Source organism: Nyctereutes procyonoides, unplaced genomic scaffold (assembly GCF_905146905.1).
Source record: "Nyctereutes procyonoides isolate TBG_1078 unplaced genomic scaffold, NYPRO_anot_genome, whole genome shotgun sequence".
Classification (NCBI taxonomy): domain Eukaryota; kingdom Metazoa; phylum Chordata; class Mammalia; order Carnivora; family Canidae; genus Nyctereutes; species Nyctereutes procyonoides.
Genome location: NW_026575035.1, coordinates 719,813 through 739,225, shown reverse-complemented (window position 1 = coordinate 739,225; position 19,413 = coordinate 719,813). Strand labels below are relative to the sequence as shown.

General features: G+C 36.7%; 1 protein-coding gene across 1 annotated transcript; it reads right to left on the bottom strand.

Annotated features, from left to right (window-relative positions):
• Positions 1–450: 450 nt before the first annotated feature.
• Positions 451–19,343, bottom strand: PMP2 (peripheral myelin protein 2). Its single transcript, XM_055318230.1, has 4 exons — positions 9,425–19,343; positions 7,564–7,736; positions 6,985–7,086; positions 451–6,026 (listed from the first exon to the last, which is right to left on the bottom strand). The coding sequence occupies exons 1-4, from the start codon at positions 9,495–9,497 to the stop codon at positions 5,976–5,978; spliced, it is 399 nt and encodes a 132-aa protein (XP_055174205.1). The 5' UTR covers positions 9,498–19,343; the 3' UTR covers positions 451–5,975.
• Between the last annotated feature and the right edge of the window lie 70 nt (positions 19,344–19,413).

The window sequence follows — 19,413 nt, the reverse complement described above, 5'->3', positions numbered from 1 at the left end:
AAGAATAAGTATGCTATGATGCCAAATGCAAGATTGTGCAAAAATTCGTGTCCATCTTAAATTCCAGCAAGGGAGTAATATTCTTTGGTCTTGATGGATATGAAATTTAGACTTATCACAGATCTAGTTTTCAAAACCCTTTATCTATAAAACATTAATCCTTTGTTGCTGGGATATTCACTTTGCACCAGCAGACCAATTAAAAGTGTTACACAGGGGCTCCTGGGTTGTTCAGTGGGTTAAGCATCAACTCTTGATTCTGGCTCAGGTCAGGATTTCAGGCTCATGAGATAGAGCCCTATGTAGGGCTCTGCACTCAGTGGGGAGTCTACTTGAGATTCTTCCTCTCCTCGGCCGCTACTCCTGCTCTCTCTCTCACTCAAATAAATAAATCTTAAAAAAAAAAAAAAAAAAAAAAAAAAAAAAAAAAAAAAAACAAAGGAAAGAAAAGAAAAAAAACAGTTGCATTGCAGTTGGTTACTAAGGGGAGGATTTTAGATAATGCCCAGATCCCAGTCCAGGTAACTGAGATCTGAACACTTTGCATGTCATCACTGATTTTTTTAATAGCAAAATGTGCAAGGTGCTTTTTCAAAAATTAGTTCCATACTACATATTTTGAGTAATTTGAACTTGTTTTCTAAATTCTGCTGAAAAAAAGTTTATATTTTACAGAAGTTTAGCGTTACTTTATAGCTTTGTTTTCCCTGTTGCTCCACATTTTGCTATTTTGAAACCTTCACTTTCCCATATGTCATGGATAATGGCCAATTGTGATGCATTCTGTGGAAATAACAAAGATAAGAAGTAAACAGTTGCTTCCCTAACAAAAGACTTGATTATATCTGAGTTGATTTTACCATAGTATTTTCACTCCCTACTGTTACCTAGTGTCATGTTGGGGACATTTGGTACTCCTGATTTTGATGACCTTTCACTCCATTTTGACCGATAGCAACATAATAATAGCCAACATTAAATTTCTAACTTTGGAAGACCTTGGCACAGTGGTTTTCAAACTAGCCACATATTGGAATCACCTAGAAAAATACTGGTGCCTCGCTCTTACCCATCACCCACAGATTATGATGTAGTGGGTCTGTGATACAATCTTGGTATTGGGATATTTAAAAACTTCCAGATGATTCTAAGGTGCAGCCATATTTAAAGAGATACCACTTAGTTTAGAAGAAATATTCCTGAAAGCTTGGCTGGAGTGACTTATTCAAAAATTAGAAATAATCACAGTCAACATGAAACTGAAATGGTCATTGATAAAATCTAACTACTGTGCTACCTTCTAAGCAGTAGTGTGATAGTAAGTAGGTTTCTTGATTGTTTTTTATACCTGTACAAATAATACTCTTAATAAATTTAGCCACTTGGTGTGGATCTCAACAGCTCTGAGATCTTGTGAATTCTCTTCATTTTGAGGTGTAATAAAATGACCTATTTGAACATCATGTTCAAATTTACTAGGTAAATAATAATGACAAAAGACATCTCTCTAATGCTTTTCCTATGCCAGGCACATTATATATATATTACTTTTTTTTAAATCTCCCACAACTCTTTGAAGAATGCTGTATTATTATCCCCATTTTTACAATGAAGGAACCAAGGGACAGAGAAAGAAATTAAGGAACCACTGATACATAGCTAGTAAGCAGCAAACTGGAATTTGACTCAGCAGTCTGATTGCTCTTAGCTACCATGTTATACCAAAAAGAAATCTTGTTCTATAAAAAATAATTGTGAATTGGTATTATATTCTGAGACTATCTTTGAATACTGCAGAACTTTAGCTCCCTCTCCCGCTGCCGGTTGTTTGAAAATCTGTTTCAAATCTAGCAAAGTATAGCACCTGCTGAAATGATCATTTTATCTTCCTCATTATCAGTGTAGTTCCACTTTTCCTGTTACAAAAACAGAAACTGCTCATGACTTTTGTATAATAGAGCAATTATGTTTATTGGGGAATACATTTTATTGCAAGTCGTATTACTACAACCTCTAAAAATAGCACCATGGTTTTAAGACTCTCCTTTTTATGGGTTTATCGAGCTGGAGCCAAAAACAATAAATAAAAAACCACACCTCGGTTATGATGCTCACAGACACATGTTGACCAAATGCCCAGGGACAGAGAAGGACTTGCCATACCTCAGTTATGATGCTCACAGACACGTGTTGACCAAATGCCCAGGGACAGAGAAGGACTTGCCAAATAGGGCTTTAAAAAAATGTTTTTTTGGAAATAACTTTAAACTTGCAAAAAAGTTGCAAGAACTGAACTGCTACAAAGAAAATATATATAGCTTCTAGTCAGATTTGCCTATTGTTAGGTTTTGCCCCATTTGCTTTATTAATTGCTCTCACTAATGTATATGCATACACATGAATATGGATATATTTTTTAAAGTAAAAAAGTTTTTAAAAAGTAAATTGCATATATTACAGCCTATTACCCCCAAATACTTCACAGTGTGTATTTCCCAAGAATAAGGATATTCTCTGGCATATTCACAATATGCTTCTAACTCTGTTTACCATCTATATTCCAATTTATTTCAATTTACCAATTAACCTAATATTGTCCTTTGGAGTATGTCTTTTACCTCTTGTCCAGGATCTAGCCTAGGATCCCTTACTGGATTTAATCATCATATATTTTGAAAGTAATTTAATCTAGAACATTTCCATAGAGCCTTTATTTGTCTCCTATGACAATGCCAGTTTTGAAAAATTCGATCAATACCACCCTCCTTTTTTTTAATAGAACATTCCTCATTTGGGACATCTGGGTGGCTCAGTGGATGAGCGGTGAACCTTTGGCTCAGGTTTTGATCCCGGGTCCTGGATCGAATACCACATCAGGCTCCCCATAGGGAGCCTGCTTCTCCCTCTGCCTGTGTCTCTGCCTCTCTGTGTCTCTCATGAATAAATAAGCAAAATCTTAAAAAAAAAAAAAAAAACATTCCTTCTTTGGAATTTGTCTGATATTTCTCCATGATTGGATCCAGATAGGGATTCTGGACTGAAATACTACATAAGTGATGTTCCTTCTTAGGGTATCATATCTGAGAGCCTAGGTCCCTGCCCCTCACTGGTGATGTTAGGGGTGATTACCCAGTCAAGGAGTTGTCCAATTTTTTCACTGCATAGTTAAACTATTTTTTCCTCTCATAACAATGAGCAGTCTGTGAAGAGATACTTTAAGACCAAACTAATATCCTTCTCCTAATCAAAATTTCCCTCTAGATTTAGCACCCATTGGCAATTTTTGTTTGAGCCAATATTTACTGTGGGGATTAAAAAATGATGACTTTCCATTTCTAGTGCTCCTTCCACATTTACCGGTCAGCCCACAGCATTCTGCTCTAAGGAAAACTCTTCTCTTTCTCCCTATTATCATTATGGATTCTTGGATCCTTATTTTTCCTTCAGTGGTTTATAAGCTACGATTTTTTCACAACGATTTTATTTTTCAAATTGCCCCAGCTTTAACCAAGGGGAACACCTCCAAGCTGTCTCCCATATTTTGATGCATGCCTCTATTGTTTTTTTAAACACTTCCTTACTTTCTGGTATAATAAGATATTTTAGGCTCATCTTATACCTTCCCTGACCTCACATTGGAATCAGTTGTTTCTCCAAGGAGCCCTCATTTCTTTCAGTGGGGAATGACATTGGACACTAAGATCTGGGCAGTAGGTGGACTCATTCCTACTGAGGTGCAATTGCTTCTAAGCCCTCTGGGCAGATAGAGCTAGGAAATATATGGGTGTATATACACATACACATAAATACATGTATATATACACACATAAATGCATGCAGATATTCATGTTCAATTACAAACACATATGCACATATATATGCATGCCTTAGAAACCACAAATTTACATCTATTCCAGTCCATTCTCACGTGATTCTTTCCTGCCTCCTTCATTCCATATTCATATATTCGTCTTCCATAGTGAAAATCCTGGCCCCTAACAACATCAACACATTTGTCATTTGCTCAATCATACAATACATCTGAAAGAGTTTCGTTATTACTTGGGCACAGTAGTCCCTATCCTGCGTGTCAAAAATCAACTAGACCCAGTAATTCAATGCCTAGTTATTTATCCAGAAGGAAGGAACTCATATGTCCATCAAAAGCCTTATACAAGAATGTTTATAGCAGCTTTATGCATCATGGCCAAAATCTGGAAACAGCCCAACTGTCTTAAGAGAAGGGTAGATACACGAACTGTGATATACTTATGCAATAGAATACTACTTAGCAATAAAAGAGCAAACTACTGCTACATGCAACAATATGGATGAACTTCAAAAACATAATGCTGAGTTTAAAAAGGCAGACAGAAAGAACACATAATGTATGATTCCATTTATATGAAATTCAAGAACAGGCAAAAATAATCTAATGGCACACTTTTAGAGATATTACAAAAAACAGACAAGTTTCTAAGAGGTGTGTCCAAGGAGACAAAATAAAGTGAAGGTTCAACAAATGACCCCTCTTCATTCTCTAGCACTTTGGGACTTAGCACAAGTTACTCTACACTGGTTCCTCTTTTATAAAATGGGGACAATAATAGTATCTACCTGATAGGGTTGTTGTGTGAGATTGTGCTAAATATGGCAACACAGCATCTAAATCATCTGGGAGAGAGTAAATGAGCTTGGCACACAACACACGTATACCACTTAGTAGCTGTTATCTTCAGGATAGGATCTGTGTTCATGCATTGCCCTATACATGTATACTGCTGGTTGCGTTGTCCCCTAATCCCTACAACATTCAGGAAAGAAATACAGAAATAGTAAGAAACCATCAGTTTTCCATATTTACTTACTAATCCTTCTCTTAGAAAAAATATTTAGCACAATCATGTATGTACATGAAGGTAATTTTTGCGAAATAATCTGTAATAACTCCAAACTGGATATAACATAAAAATAGAACAACCATATTATAAAATCATCATAAATTGGTATAGCACCTGTTGAAATGTGGGAGACTCTTTGTTAAAGTTACAAAAAGCAGAATGTAAAAAAGTATGAGGGCCGTGGTTGCAGGTAAGTACAATATGTTCGTATGTACAAAGTGATAGCTCACACCGTGTAGGATGGAAGCAATTGTTTTCCTCTTTTTAAGATTTTAAAAAACCTCCTGGTTGCTTTTTATTTAAAAAAAAAGCATACTTTTTTGAATTAAAGATAATATTCTTTGTATAAAATCCAACACATTAAAGAAATGTGTAATGTAAAAACCCAATGACAGAAACCAAATCACTACTTGCTTTTGGTGGAGGTGGGACAGGGCAGGACATTGACTGGGAAGAGGCATGAGAAAACTTTCTGGGATTAGAAATGTACCATTATCTTGATCAGGATGTGAATTATATGGGTGCATGTATTTGTCACGATGGATTGAACTCTACCCTTAATATCTGTGCATTTCACTGTCCATAAATTATCCCTCAATTTTAAAAAATCAGCTGGAGTAGAGGCTGCCCTTTTAGCTGAAATAGAACTCTGCTTTAAAACAGCTCCTTCTTGTAGTTTGTTTCACTTCTGATCCTCCTCCCCATCATCCTCCTGTTACCCCAATCAATACATTTACTTCCTTTTACTATCAGATTATTTGCTTTACTATCATTTCTGTATACAAAGTACAACACGAGTTAGAATTTCACAGATAATTAAATCACAATGTCAACTATTTAGGTCTGGCCAATATACATACTTTAATATAGTAAGGAAATGCATGTAAATTAAAAATGTTTAAACAACACTTAATTTTAGATTAATCCTCAGTTTAGGCCTTTAACTATCTGATCTATTAAGACAAAAGCAAAAACAGACAAACAAATTGCAGTATAGTCGGGTCTTGCCAATGAAAACTGTTGATTTCCAACCTCAAATGATCAAATATCACTTCAATGAAGAAATGATTTTTCTCAGACCTTCTCATAAATCCGGGTGCATACCACGCCCTTCATTTTACATTCCTTAAGAAAAAAGAGAGATTCATTGAGTATCTAAAACTCAAACTAGGGAACAGCAAATCTGCACATAGCAACAGAAGATAAAAACAAGCTCATGAGATTAAATTTAGAAACGGATAGAACATCAGTATGTCAGTTTCTGGCGATTAGGAGTTACCATCATTGAAATAGGAGAAACAGTTTCGAAGTCAATCTATTTTACTATGGAAGAATTTTCTTAAAGTGGCAAGTTTTTATGCATAATTTGTGTGCATTTAAATCTACTAAAAGTGGATTTCAAAACTATATGCACATTTGTTTCATCTGAGGAACATTTAAAAATACTGTTGGCTCCTTTTCACCCAAGAGATTTGCATTTAATTGATTTTTGTTGGGGGCCCCATATTGTTAATAACTCCCCATGTAAATCTATTTTGTAGCTAGGGATAAGAACCTCTAAACTAAAGGAAAACACTTAAAATTCACGAATCCATAGTCAGTGTATGTATTATTAAGCACAGAAGATAAAACTTAAGAAAATTAAAGGCCCTGATCATCATTCTTTATCTGCTGACAAAAAGGTCTCCTTGAGCTGAGCTTAAATTATTGACATGGTGTACTCCAAGTTTGGATTCTTGAAAGTAAAAAACTTAGATATTTACAAATATTCTGTAATTGAGTCATTCGGGGTTTGTTTTGCTCTTAAAACTTAGACTTGCTTTTCTCTTTGTAAGTACAAACTGGTGAGATTTATCCATATTCTTTAACTTTACCATTATTTTTAGGCGTTCTTTCTAAAATTTTGGACCAATACTTGAAGTACTTATAGATGAGTCTTCATGGTTGAAATATCATCTAACCGTTAACTCTGACATTATTACTTAGCCATTTGTATTGCAAAGAAGAAAATCTTGAAAATAATATTACACATTTCTTTATTTTAATACCATTATTTTGTATTTAGAAGTGAAACTACTCTTACCACTACCATTTTCCCATCCACCAACTTTCTTTTTATTGTTGTCTCTTTGCCATCCCATTTCTGCACTTGATTCAATGAGCCTCTTGACAAGGTTACAATGCTCTGCAAAGACAAATTCATATAATCGAGTTGTTTGGATTTTGGTTGACCAGAGAAATTCATTCACTATTGAATTGTTTTCATAATAGATGTCTCATGAAGCACATTCATTTTCTTATTTATTTATTTATTTATTTATTTATTTATTTATTTATTTAGATTTTATTTATTCATGAGAGACACAGATAGAGAGGCAGAGACATATGCAGGGGGACTTGATCCCAGGACCCAGGGTTGACGACCTGAGCGAAAGGCAGACGCTCAACCCCTGAGCCACCCAGGTGCCCCTATTTTATTTATTTTAAAGTAGCCTCCACACCCAGCATTGGAGTCAAAATCAAAATCCTGAGATCAATAAGGAGCCTCAAAGGCATATTCATTTTCAATAGAACAGAGTGGTCTACCCTTTTGAACACTAACAGGAGTAATCCTCTCAAATCCTAGAATGAGCCAACTTTGAAGAGAAACATTAAAATTTACCTTTGCTTTCCTGTTGTCAGCTGTGGTTTCTTCAAATTCCTGACCTAACTTGAAGGAGATCTCTGTATTTTTGAATGTACTCTCAGTTCTTATAGTTATAATATCCCCTTTCTTGCTGATGATCACACGGGGTTTGGCTAAATTTCCCAGTTTTCTGGTGGCTAACCCCACACCTAAAAATCAAGATAGTGTTAGAATTCTTTTGACAAAGAGTTATACCTAGAGAGACTGTGAATGGCCACATTCTGTGTTCAGTTGTGCCTCAGATGTGGAGATGGCACGTAGTATCACTGACTCCTGAGGACCTCCTCCCACATTTCACCACCTAATGGAAATACCTGCCCATAGACTTAAATATTCTAGGTTTTATTATTACAAGAATAATGTCTGCAGATTTTAAAGAAAAATACATTTAGCCTAAATAGTTCAAGTCATCCACTTTTACCACATCCAACCCCACAGGCCTTGAAAATCACCGATCTTTTGTATGGATCATTCCAGACATTTTAGTTTCTGCATATAACTATTACAGGTATTTTTAAAATGAGACTATGACAGATACCCACTATTCTATGATTTCTTCTCCTCAGTAGTATATTATGGATATAGAAAAGAATTCCTCCCACATCCTTAATAGAATCTCGTTGCTGAAATTTTGTCATGGCCCCTAAGCTTAGCTGGTAGAAAAAACTATCCATCTCCTTTCAAGATCTGTACCATTATACATGATCATAGTTAATGTTATTTTTAAAAAATGTTCTGCATTTGAAAAATGAAACAAAATTAGACTCTTGGGTTTTATTACTATTATTACTAAGACTATAGAAACACATGGAAAAGGAGAAATGTCAAATGAGAGAAATAAATGACGGAAAAACTAGTTTTATATACATATAAAAAACTAGTTTCATGTGTATATATGATCTCTGCAGTAGGGTCTGAAAATGTACACTATACTAAACTCCCAGGTGATCTTATGCATTCTAAACTTGAAAATGACAGAATTACGGAGTCTTTCATTGACACTCTTGTATTTTTGCTTCTTCCTCAGCTATGAAGTCAAGTCCATAAGTCTATCCAGACTCGTGAGTATGGATCTTCCCCCATAATTTCTAGTAGTTTTCTAGGCAATGTGACATGATTTTGCTCATTTTACTTAAAAATACAACCTTTCTCATAAGCTTTCTGAACAGGTAAGGAAAGTTACAGGCACTTTGACAAGCATAGCAACCAGGATCATTGGAATGTCTTCCTATTATATTTATACAGCTCTGGAAATTTCCAAAGATACTTCTCACCTGTTGTCCTCATATCATGGAACATTCTCTAGAGATAGTATAAAGTTGATAAAACTTATAACTAGATTTTTCCATCTTCATCCATTGCTCCACCTCTAGGAAAGTCTGATGTTAGCCTAACATCAGTAATTAGTGTAAACATCTGGTTTAGTCAAACACCAAAATTTTAAGTTGAAGTTTCTATTAACTTGAGTATATTCAGCTACTTATTTTATGAGAACTTCAGCTGTTATAAAATGAACCTTCAGGAAAGCCAGAGGATGGGTTGACTAAGCCTCTAAAATCAAAGTCTTACTGATATGAAACTACCTTATCTGAAACCACCTTTGAAATCAGTGGAGGTTCCATATAATTAAGCAGCTCTTAAGTTAAAATCTATTAAGATTTCCACAAAGTGTACTAAATTATTGGAATGACACAATAGAAGATTAATTGCAGGAAAGGATTGTACTTCAGCCTGTGTAAACTTCCCCAGAGTCCTAGAAAAGGAGTTAGAAGGATATAGTCATGCAGTCTTCTCAAAAAGGATCTTCTCAACCAGAGCAACAAGGAACATTTCTTACCCAGAGCTTTCATGTAATCATCAAAGTGCTCACTGGAGACAAGTTTCCAGGTGCCCAGGAATCTGTTGCTCATGGTGACGGATGACAATTCAACACACTTCTAGATGAGACTTAGGAAACTCAAATGAAATGCTGAAGCCTCAGAAGATTCTTTTCAAAGATGTCCAAAGCATGTGACTCTCACAAAGACCCAATGGGGAAAAGCAGTGTCAGGACTGGGCAATGAATTATCCAGTAGGACAAAAGAAATCCCTACATAATGTTTCCTTTAGTCTCCAAAAATTTTTATAAAGATCAATGAGAGTACTCTTTGGACATTCAAAAAAATTTTTGGTCAATCTTACATTTTTAAGAAGTGCTTAGTCTTTAATGCTTTGGAAAAGACCCCATGAATTGAGTCCTATATACCAAACTAAATTATATGAGCATGAATGAGAGAGAGAAAGACTGAGACTGTGTGTGTGTGTGTGTGTGTGTGTGTGTGTGTGTGTGTGTGTTTAGGCATCTTGGTCACTCCCAATCCTGAGTCTGCACAATTAAGAATTCTTATTGAAAGAGAAGAAAGAGAGGAAAATGTCCATGAGTATTGTGATAACCGCCTCAAATATGTTGTGGGAGAGAAATGCAGGGAAGCAGTGTGAGGAAGTATTCATAGGTAAGGGAGGCTTGGCATAGTTCACATATCCCAGGCAGGCAGAGTAGGCGACAATACGGTCAGTCTATTACAGCAGAGCACAGAAATTGTATTCATAGGATGGATAAGAAGTAGCACTAGAGCGTGATCTTTGACCACAGCAAAGATTTCCATCTAAAAAAAACCCTTAAGTCCAAATTAAGCAGGCCCTTAGTTAATACAACTACTTTGAGTTTAAGCCCTTAAAATAAAGATTTTATAAGAGTTTTATAAAGAGAAGGATTTTCTATACAAATAATACTGGTGTATACTAAGAGCTTCTTATGGGCCAGTCGCTATGCTAAGTGCTTATTACCAATTATTTCATTTAATTATCTCAACATATCCAAGAGTTAGGTACTATTATTATATCCATTTTGCTGATGAGAAAACTGAAGCTTGGGGAGGCTAGGTAACTTGCTCCCAAACTTCTCATTCTCTCGAATGAGCAAAAAGCAAGGTTTGAACATGACATTGTTCTCCAGCCTGGACCCTGGACCATTATCTTACACTGTTCTCTTTATACCACATATGCAGAAAGGTGTTGGCCAAAGGTCAGATGATACTGACATCACCATAACTGGATAGAGACTTTCATTCTCTGCCCCCAAATCAAGAAAGGTGAAAATCAAGAGATGAGGCACAAGGCTACTATGGTACATCAGAGCCCTCGTGTTTGACCAGGAGGAGCAGATATAAAACCACTTCCAATTAAGTGTCCCTCTTGGGAATACCTTCTTGCTGCCATACTTTTTCCTAGTGGTTTCCTACACTGGCATCAATCCTGACTGTGAGATACTGATATTACTAGATTGTAAATATTTGTACACAGGTTGGCACTCTTCACAACAATGGAAAAATATCCCATCATCAGTTTGCTCATAATAGGCAGGATTGCTGGCCTCCTGGGCTCACGTTACCAATGTCATAGCTGTTCTATAACCAACGCACTTGTGTCATTAGGGTTCAAGTTGGGTCAAAATATGGAATCTTATACTGTGAGTCTGAGTCTCGTTTTACATTACTCGTGCATGGATAACTCAAAGTGGGAATGAAATAGTGACGAAAAATTCCTCAGCTAACCAGCTAACCCAGTGCTAGACCTAAGAGAATATAACTGGAGAAAGGACATTGTACTGGGAAAGAAAAAACAGCTATGAAAAAAGGGGCTTTTAATTAGAGAATGTGTTATTTTCTCTCTCTCTCTCTCTCTGTTTTTTGAGATTTTATTTATTTGAGAGAGAGAGAGAGTGACTGAGTGGGAGAATCTGTAGAGAGACTCTGAAGCAGACTCCATGCTGAGCGCAGAGCGCAATGTACGACTTGATCCCACAACTGTGAGATCATGACCTGAACTAAAACTGAGTCAGTCACTTAACTGACTGAGCCACTCAGGTGCCCCAAGAATATTTTATTTTCTTATCCAACCCACTTAATAAAAATGAGTGATGGTATCACTTGTGTCCTCAAAAAAAATTTTTTTTGTGATCCTACTTTATCGAGAAGTATAGCATTCAACATTTAGGTGTTCTACCTAAATCTGTGAAGAACTCTCAGACCACCCTACTTGAGATGAGCCCTTGTATTCAGAGGGATTGATATGGGAGAGCTGTATGAATTTTCAGCAGTTCTGGTATTGCACACAGAAATAGCCGTGGAATTAAAATACAAACATTGAGCTTGATATTGGCAATGCTTATAACTTTGAAGCAGTTTTAAACAAAGAAAAGAATTTTCTATTTTAGCTTATCATCAATGTACCTGACTGCCGGAAAGAACTAGATTTATTCAGACAGAGATAAAATTCTGGGGCTCATATGTGAGTCAAAGGTGCAGATCAAAGCAATGAGCAAAGATCCAGACTGAACCAGGCTTGAGACATTAAATCACTCCTAGCTAAGAAAGACATCAGTGTCCTAGCGAAAAAGAATAGATAATAAACACCAGAACCATATTATAACTAGATATATATATATTTAGACTTGAATGAAATATTTGTGAAATGGATCTACAGTAGTCTGTTTACAGTATGGATTCACCTTTCACAGATTTATTGCCTACGTAAATTCTCCTGATAAGGGGAGCTACTTGATTCATACACTGAAAAGAACATCCAGAGGTCCAAACAAAATAAAGAAAACTTCCTCTATATATATGTCATGTAAATATTCCTCACATATTGTCTTCAAGCTACATCCAATTATATATTTGAAAAAGTGGTAACCAACTGTCCAAAGAATTCATGATCATCCGCTTGAGTGCCAAAGATCTGACTCCATTCCTTTCAATCATTTAACTGCAAAAGTATTGAGAGCCAGCTAAGTGCTACTAAGTTCAAGGTTAAACATCATTGAACAAAATTCCATGCCCTTTTGGAACTTACTTTCTATATTAAAATTATTACATAGTGTGAAATTGTTTGTAAAATAGAAATACTGTGATCATAATTAGTAGAATGAAAAGCACACCAAATAATATGTCACTATAAATAAAACAGTCATTTTTAAAAATAATTGAATAAACAAATAAAGACTTTACAATTTTCACTTTGGGGGTGGCTCAGCAGTTGAGTGACTGCCTTTGGCTCAGGGCATGGTCCTGCAGTCCTGGGATTGAATCCCACATTAGGCTCCCCTCAAGAAGTCTGCTTCTCCCTCTGTCTAGGTCTCTGCCTCTCTCTCTCTCTCTGTCTCTCATGAATAAATAAATAAAATCTTTAATAAAAATATAATAAAATTTTCACTTCCTTATGATAGATGAGGAAATTAAGCTAACTTTCCAACTATGACACCTTAGAAAAAATGGATGATTTTTTAAAATTTTTCAAGGCATCAGAGAGATTAAAAGAGAAAAACTAAGGGTCTAGGATTTGGGTGAAAAAGGAGAGGCCAGAGAAACAGTCCCAATATTTGGGGCTATTCCCCCCTAGGGAGTTATGAATTCTGCCAAAGGCAAATGAGAGGCAAAAGCCTGAGGAACATTTATGACTAGGGGTTACAAGGGTTAGGGGAACAATGAGGGAAAGTCCTAGTCACTCATCGTGCTTTGGTTTGGGACTTTGAAAGGTTGCAGCATGGGGGGGAAAGTGAATTAAATAGGTCTGTGCTAATATCAATTCAATTCTTAAAATTAGTGTGGTCTGAATAGCCAGCCAACCTAGCTACCAGTCAGAAACAAATAAACACTCTCCAAAAGAAGATGTCACCAAAAGTCTAAATTATTCTATAATCTTTCATGTACACTGTTAATAAAGACAAAAAAATAGAGGGGCATCCGAATGGCTCAGTCGGGTAAGCATGAGACTCTTGTTTTTGGCCCCAGTCGTGATCTCAGGGTCCAGGGATTGAGCCCCACAGAGGCTCTGCGCTCAGCCCCGAGCGTGCTGGAGATTATTTCCCTCTCCCTCTCTTTCTCCCTCTGCTCCTACCCCTGCTCACATGTGTGTGCTTGCTCACTTGCTCGCTCTCAAATAAATAAATAAATAGAGCATAGAGACAGGAAAATATGCTCAAAAAGCAAAGGAAACAGGAGTCCACAGAAATAGATGATTAACAGAGCAGATATTAGTAAAATAAAAACAAGCACATTATAGAAAATATCATCAAAACCAACAGATATTTTGAAGACCAATAAAATTGAGAGGCATCTGGGTGACTCAGTCTGTTAAGCGGGAGACTCTTGGTTTCAGCTCAGATCAAGATCTCAGGGTCTTGAAATCGAATTCCACATCAGGTGGTGAGTCTGCTTGGGATGCTCTCTCTCCCTCTGCCCTTCCCCCGACCTTGCACACTCGCACATGCTCTGTCTCCCCATCTCTCAATAAATAAATAAATACATTTTTTTAAAAGAGGCTGATAAAATTGGCAAACTTTTAGCAAGAGGGACTTTAAAAGAAGAAGGCAAAAGTTACTGATCACAGGAATAAAACAAGATATATCAGTATATCCTACAGTCACTAAAAATTGTAAAACATCGTAAAAAAATAATATGCGCTACTTCATGCTGATACATTTTAAGATTTAAAAACAATTTTAAATTTAAAGAAAACACAATTTACCAAAAATAATATAAGACGAAGTAAAAATGTGAGTATTCCCAAATCCATTATTATTGAATCTATACTTAAAATTTCTCTCACAAAGATATTCCCGGCCCATAAGCCTCACCACTGAATTCTGATAAATACTTACAGAAAAAAATAACACTCGTCTTGCACAAAATCTTTCAGAGAATAGAAAAAAAAGTACTAATTTCCAACTTGCTTCTTCCAGTCTTTGTACATGCTCTTCTCCTTTCCTAGAATGTCTAGCCACACCCATGTAGTTAATCCTTAACCTCAGCTCAATCACACTTTCCTACCCTTGGGCTGACATCCTTTAGATTTCAACTCAATCATCTTTCTTAACCTTGTCTAGTATAATATCATTTAATAGTTATCACAAGGGCAATTTTTACTAATTTTGGATATTATGTATCCAAACGTATATCACCCCCTGAAGTCTTGATTCCACATAAGTGGGGACAACATGTTACGTTACTCAGGTAGTGTCCCAAGTACATAACACTATGCGTGGACACAGTCAATAAATATTTGTTGACTGACTGAGAAAATATAAAATTTTCTACTTATGGGGGTTATTGTTTGCCTCAACTCATACAATAAATATTCTGAAAGCCTCTAAAATAATATTATTGATCAATAATATTATTCTCCTAAACTTCCTCCTCTCCCTCCCCTGCCTTTTCTTTCTTTTTTCATACACACCAGAAGCATGGAAAAAAGCACTGGCTCTGGGCCATAGCTAAGTGTGAAACTTAATGACAGCATTCATTCCTTCATTTGGTCACTCATATAGTCAGTGGTAAAAGCAAGTGGTTCTTTCTATGTTCAAGATGACACGAGCATAGTATACCCCTGGGAAAGCACATGTGAGGTAATTCCAAGATTCATCATACCTATTCTCACCTGCCTGCATGCAGACGATTACTCAACACACATTAATTAAACTGGGGTAGCACAGGAGGGAACATAGTGAGTGAAGCACCAACAGTTCCTGCCCATATGGCCTTATATTCTAGTTAGGAAGATAGACATTAAACAAACATTCAGAGACATATTAGAATATTCAATTATTATTTTCTTTGTTTTCCCATTTATTGTTTTCTATCATTTGCGAATGGAGATAGTGAGGAAACCATTAAAGAGCCAATGAACCACTATTATCTAGAAAGATCCCTCATGGAATTATTTAGACACCAGATGCTAGGATACTGATGATCTGATTTATCTTCAGAACTCAGCCACTAAGGCCTCTGATGCCTTTCCCAGGCAGTTATTTCACAGGTGACAATGGCACTTTAGGCCAGATATCTTCCTAGTATAGGTTTCATGTGTTTTTTTCTCTACCTGTAACAATACAGAGATTATAGTTGCTAATGCAAATCTTTTCTTGCAACTTCCTTAGTCACCAGTGGGTATTTGATCTTTTGGTTGCTATGGTGACAGTTGCTGTGACATTTATGCTGCCCAAAGGTGGTTAATAGCTTTTCTTTTGTTGAATGGCAAGAGTCAGAAGTTGTTTTTGATTCCTCCAAACAATACATTTGGCTTTGTTTTTACTAGACTTGAGCAGACATGGCCTCTTTTCCAAAATCTAGTCTAGGATTTCAAATCATTATTCCTGATAGAACACCTGAGAATTAAAGTTCCTCATTTACTAGGGAGGAAATAAAAGACAATTTCTGCATTCCCATTTCTTTTGTTAGTCATTATAGTATATACTGAGTTGGCCACAGTTTTTCTCTTCAATTTGCATTTTTTTTTCCTCTTAGTGAGAAAGTGACATTCACAACATTAAAGTAGGCTGTGCTTCTCAGGCATTAGCATAAAGAGCCATAGGAAATACTTTTTAGGACTCAGCCATCTGTTCCCTATATCTCATGGGAGAAAGGAATCCCTGAAAAATAATTCACTTGCAAAGCATAGTAAGAAGTGTTTGGGTGTCTAGCTTTATTTCATAAAGAACAAATATAAACTCATAAAAGTTGAAGTGATTTTTCTAACCATGTCTTATATAGCTAACCTGCTTTGTTTCCTACTTTATTTCTTTATTTCCTATCAAGGTTTTCAATAATTGTGGTGATATACAGGTGTTGAGAGAAAGCATTATTTACACACACAGACACACACTGTATTTGCTCTAAATGTTCAGTTTAGAAATCTTAAGACTTTAGGATTAGGTTACTTCAGGAAATACCTCACCCTAATTTTCTGCCTACACAACTCTGTGAAGTAGACTCCATTTTGCAAAGGAGAAAACGAAAGTGGTTAAGCAGCTCATGGAGGTGTCTACAGCCAGGGTTCAAGTGCTGCTCTGACTGGTTCTCAAACCCCATTCATTCCACTTCACTGCAGGGTACCTCTAGGGTAACATACAAGTCCCATTCGTAGCATGGGGCTGGTGTCTAGATGGTTCCTCCCCAGTCTTGTCCCTCTCCAAAAATTACACAGGATCTAGATATCAAACTTCAAAATGGACAAACTATATTTTCCCTAAACATTCAATTTAGAAATCTTGACAACCTATAACTTTGGGATTAGGTTATTTCCTGATATTTCATCCTAATTTACCATGTATTCTTTGTTATTATCTTTGGAATAGTCAGTTATCTTTTTATGGCCAGTAAAGAAAAGCGTGATCTTTTATGTTCACTGCATTTTTGTACAAAAAGTATGAAAATTAAATACACTAAGAATATTCAAAACAAATCATTTTGTCAATGATTTACTAAATAGTATTGGGTAACAAAAAAAGAAATCTAGTGAATTATTCTTTGGTAGTAGTATTAATCATGAATTTAGTATGACTGACCTTTGGATAATTAATACTTTCTCTAAAACTTCAATGTGGATTTGAAACATGATGGTTTACTACTAAGTCATTCAGGTTAAAAATATCTGAAAATAAAATATATTTTCCTGTGTGGCTTATAAAAACTACTCTTACTTCCTTTATTTCAAACCCTTTTGGAAAGTAAATAAATAATGGATTTTTATTGCTAAAGTCACTATAATGAAATGTTCCATTATCTCCAACACAAGTTAACAAATATGACTGGCTATTATTCACTTACAGATAGATCATGATAAATCCAGTACAACTTGACAAACATGGTATGTCATCATTTACTTATACATAGACGATGACTTGTGAAGGCAGGGCAGATATACCAGGAGACTGATCATGTGAAAGTCCTTAGCAAAGACAAATGATTCTAAATATAAATTTCACTGATTTTATTTCCTACAGAAATTTCGACATGAGTTGACTGAGAATAAAAGTCAAAGCAACAGGGTTTTGAGATGCTGGGCTACTTGTGACATCAAAAGTTGTGAACTCCATCCTTAACATGTTGCTCTGTTCTAGGACCTACCATGGTTTTGAACGGTTGTCAGAGTAAGAATTTGTTAAGTGAATTATTTCCTCAGGAGCAGCATGTTTGATTCTACCTACTAAAGACTCAGCATCAGGCTTTTGGTTCATCTAGGTTCTTTGTACTTTGATCTATAGCATAAAGGGAAGGGAAATGTCTTGAAAATTCAGAACTATATTAATTCTTGTCTTAATTATGCCTCTGTGAGTCCAAAGATGTTTTTAAGATTTTATTTATTCATGAGAAACACACGGAGAAAGGCAGAGGCATAGGCAGAGGGAGAAGCAGGCTCTCTGATGCACGGGAGCCAGATGTGGAACTCGATCCCAAGACCCTGGGATCACAACCTGAACCAAAGGCAGACACGCCCCACTCAGCAACCCAGGTGTGCCCAAAGATTTTTTTTTAAGAGTTTGTTTGTTTGTTTATGAGAGAGAGAGAGCACAAGCAGGAAGAAGGAAAAGCAGACTCCCACACGAGGCTCCATCAGGGCTCAATGACCTGAGCCAAAGACAGATGCTTAACCAACTGAGCCACCTAGGCATCCTATAAACGCAAAGATGTAAATGATTAACTGCCTAGTGCTTTTTAGAGTAGTATCTTCTTCCTGATGGTTGAGAGGAACCCTTCAACTTCTGCTGCACCTCTGTGTTCACCTTGCAGAGACTGTCCTCTGACAAATGAACCATTGGCCCATGTTCCTCTTTGTGCAAGAACACCTTGGGGGCTGAGAGTCTCTTTGACTTCTGGAGGGCAAGCGTGGCCATATTTTGTACACACTTGAGGAAGGGTGGGCACAAGTCCTATGGGAATGAGTGTCACTGCCCACATCCAGCAGCTGTGTGGCCACCAGCAAGTCCATCATTTCAGGTGCACAGCTGTATGCTTTTGGTTTTAATATGACAATCCTAGTTCCCTTCTTTGGCCTCCTTCCTTTCCTCCATTCAGTTCTTGCCCCAGCCCCAGGCCAGGTGCCTTTGTATATTACCTTGCAATTTCATCCTTAGGAAGGAGCCTAGGGCAGACCCCAGATCCCATTCACACCTGCTGTCCAAGTGTAATTACTAATACAGCCCCTTTCGGCTGTAGACAACAAACTACATGGACATTCTACTTTAGCACATATGAAACATAACTCTCAGAATTTATTTTTGATCAACTATTTTTTTTAAACTTAAGGTGCAATATGATATTTACATAATTCTTGCTCTTTCCCTTTTTCCTCCTCTAGGGTTTTCAGGCTTTCTGCTTAAATTTTACCTGTACTACTCTGTTTTGCTCTAAGCCCCTCCTAGCAACAGCCCTTCATGAAATTATGAAGGGACTTTGTGTAGCTCTAACAATTATATATACAAAGCATTGAGAAATTCAGGCCTGGCATGTAACATAATATCATTCTGCAAAGACTAAGCTGTCAACAGTGAGGGCAGATGTACTAACCTGATTATTTCAAGTGGGCTTATCAATAAGTAAGACAATAATTGCTTTGAATGTTCTTCTATAAGAGTTCAACCACAGGTTATGAGGTTCAGGCTCTATTTTGTGTTCCATCAATCCTAACTACTTTAAGCAGAGCCTCCTCCCTCTGTAAAAATAAAAAGCCAGCAGTGTGGGTTTTCAGCATCTGTGCTACCCAAAGTAGTTTCCAACAATCGTATCTCCAGTGCACTACCTCCTCTGTGGGTCACAGGAATTTCCACAGAGCAGCCCTTTGACTGAATGTCGTAACCTAAATGGAACAGGTCTGCCGAACAGAACTCAAGGACTAGGGAAAGCAGGAGGACAGAGGCTCAGGGGGCCTTTGGTGCTCTTCTAATCATACCACAAGCAAGAAGCTTCTCACCTCACCAATTAATCAGTTTGTCCCCAGCCCTCACTGTCA

Excerpts from the sequence above, each read along its gene's own strand:
- PMP2 (XM_055318230.1), bottom strand. The coding sequence starts at position 9,497 with ATGAGCAACAGATTCCTGGGCACCTGGAAACTTGTCTCCAGTGAGCAC. Across the intron at positions 7,737-9,424 it reads TGATTACATGAAAGCTCTGG|GTGTGGGGTTAGCCACCAGA; the intron begins GTAAGAAATGTT and ends CTTGATTTTTAG. Across the intron at positions 7,087-7,563 it reads CTGACAACAGGAAAGCAAAG|AGCATTGTAACCTTGTCAAG; the intron begins GTAAATTTTAAT and ends TTGTCTTTGCAG.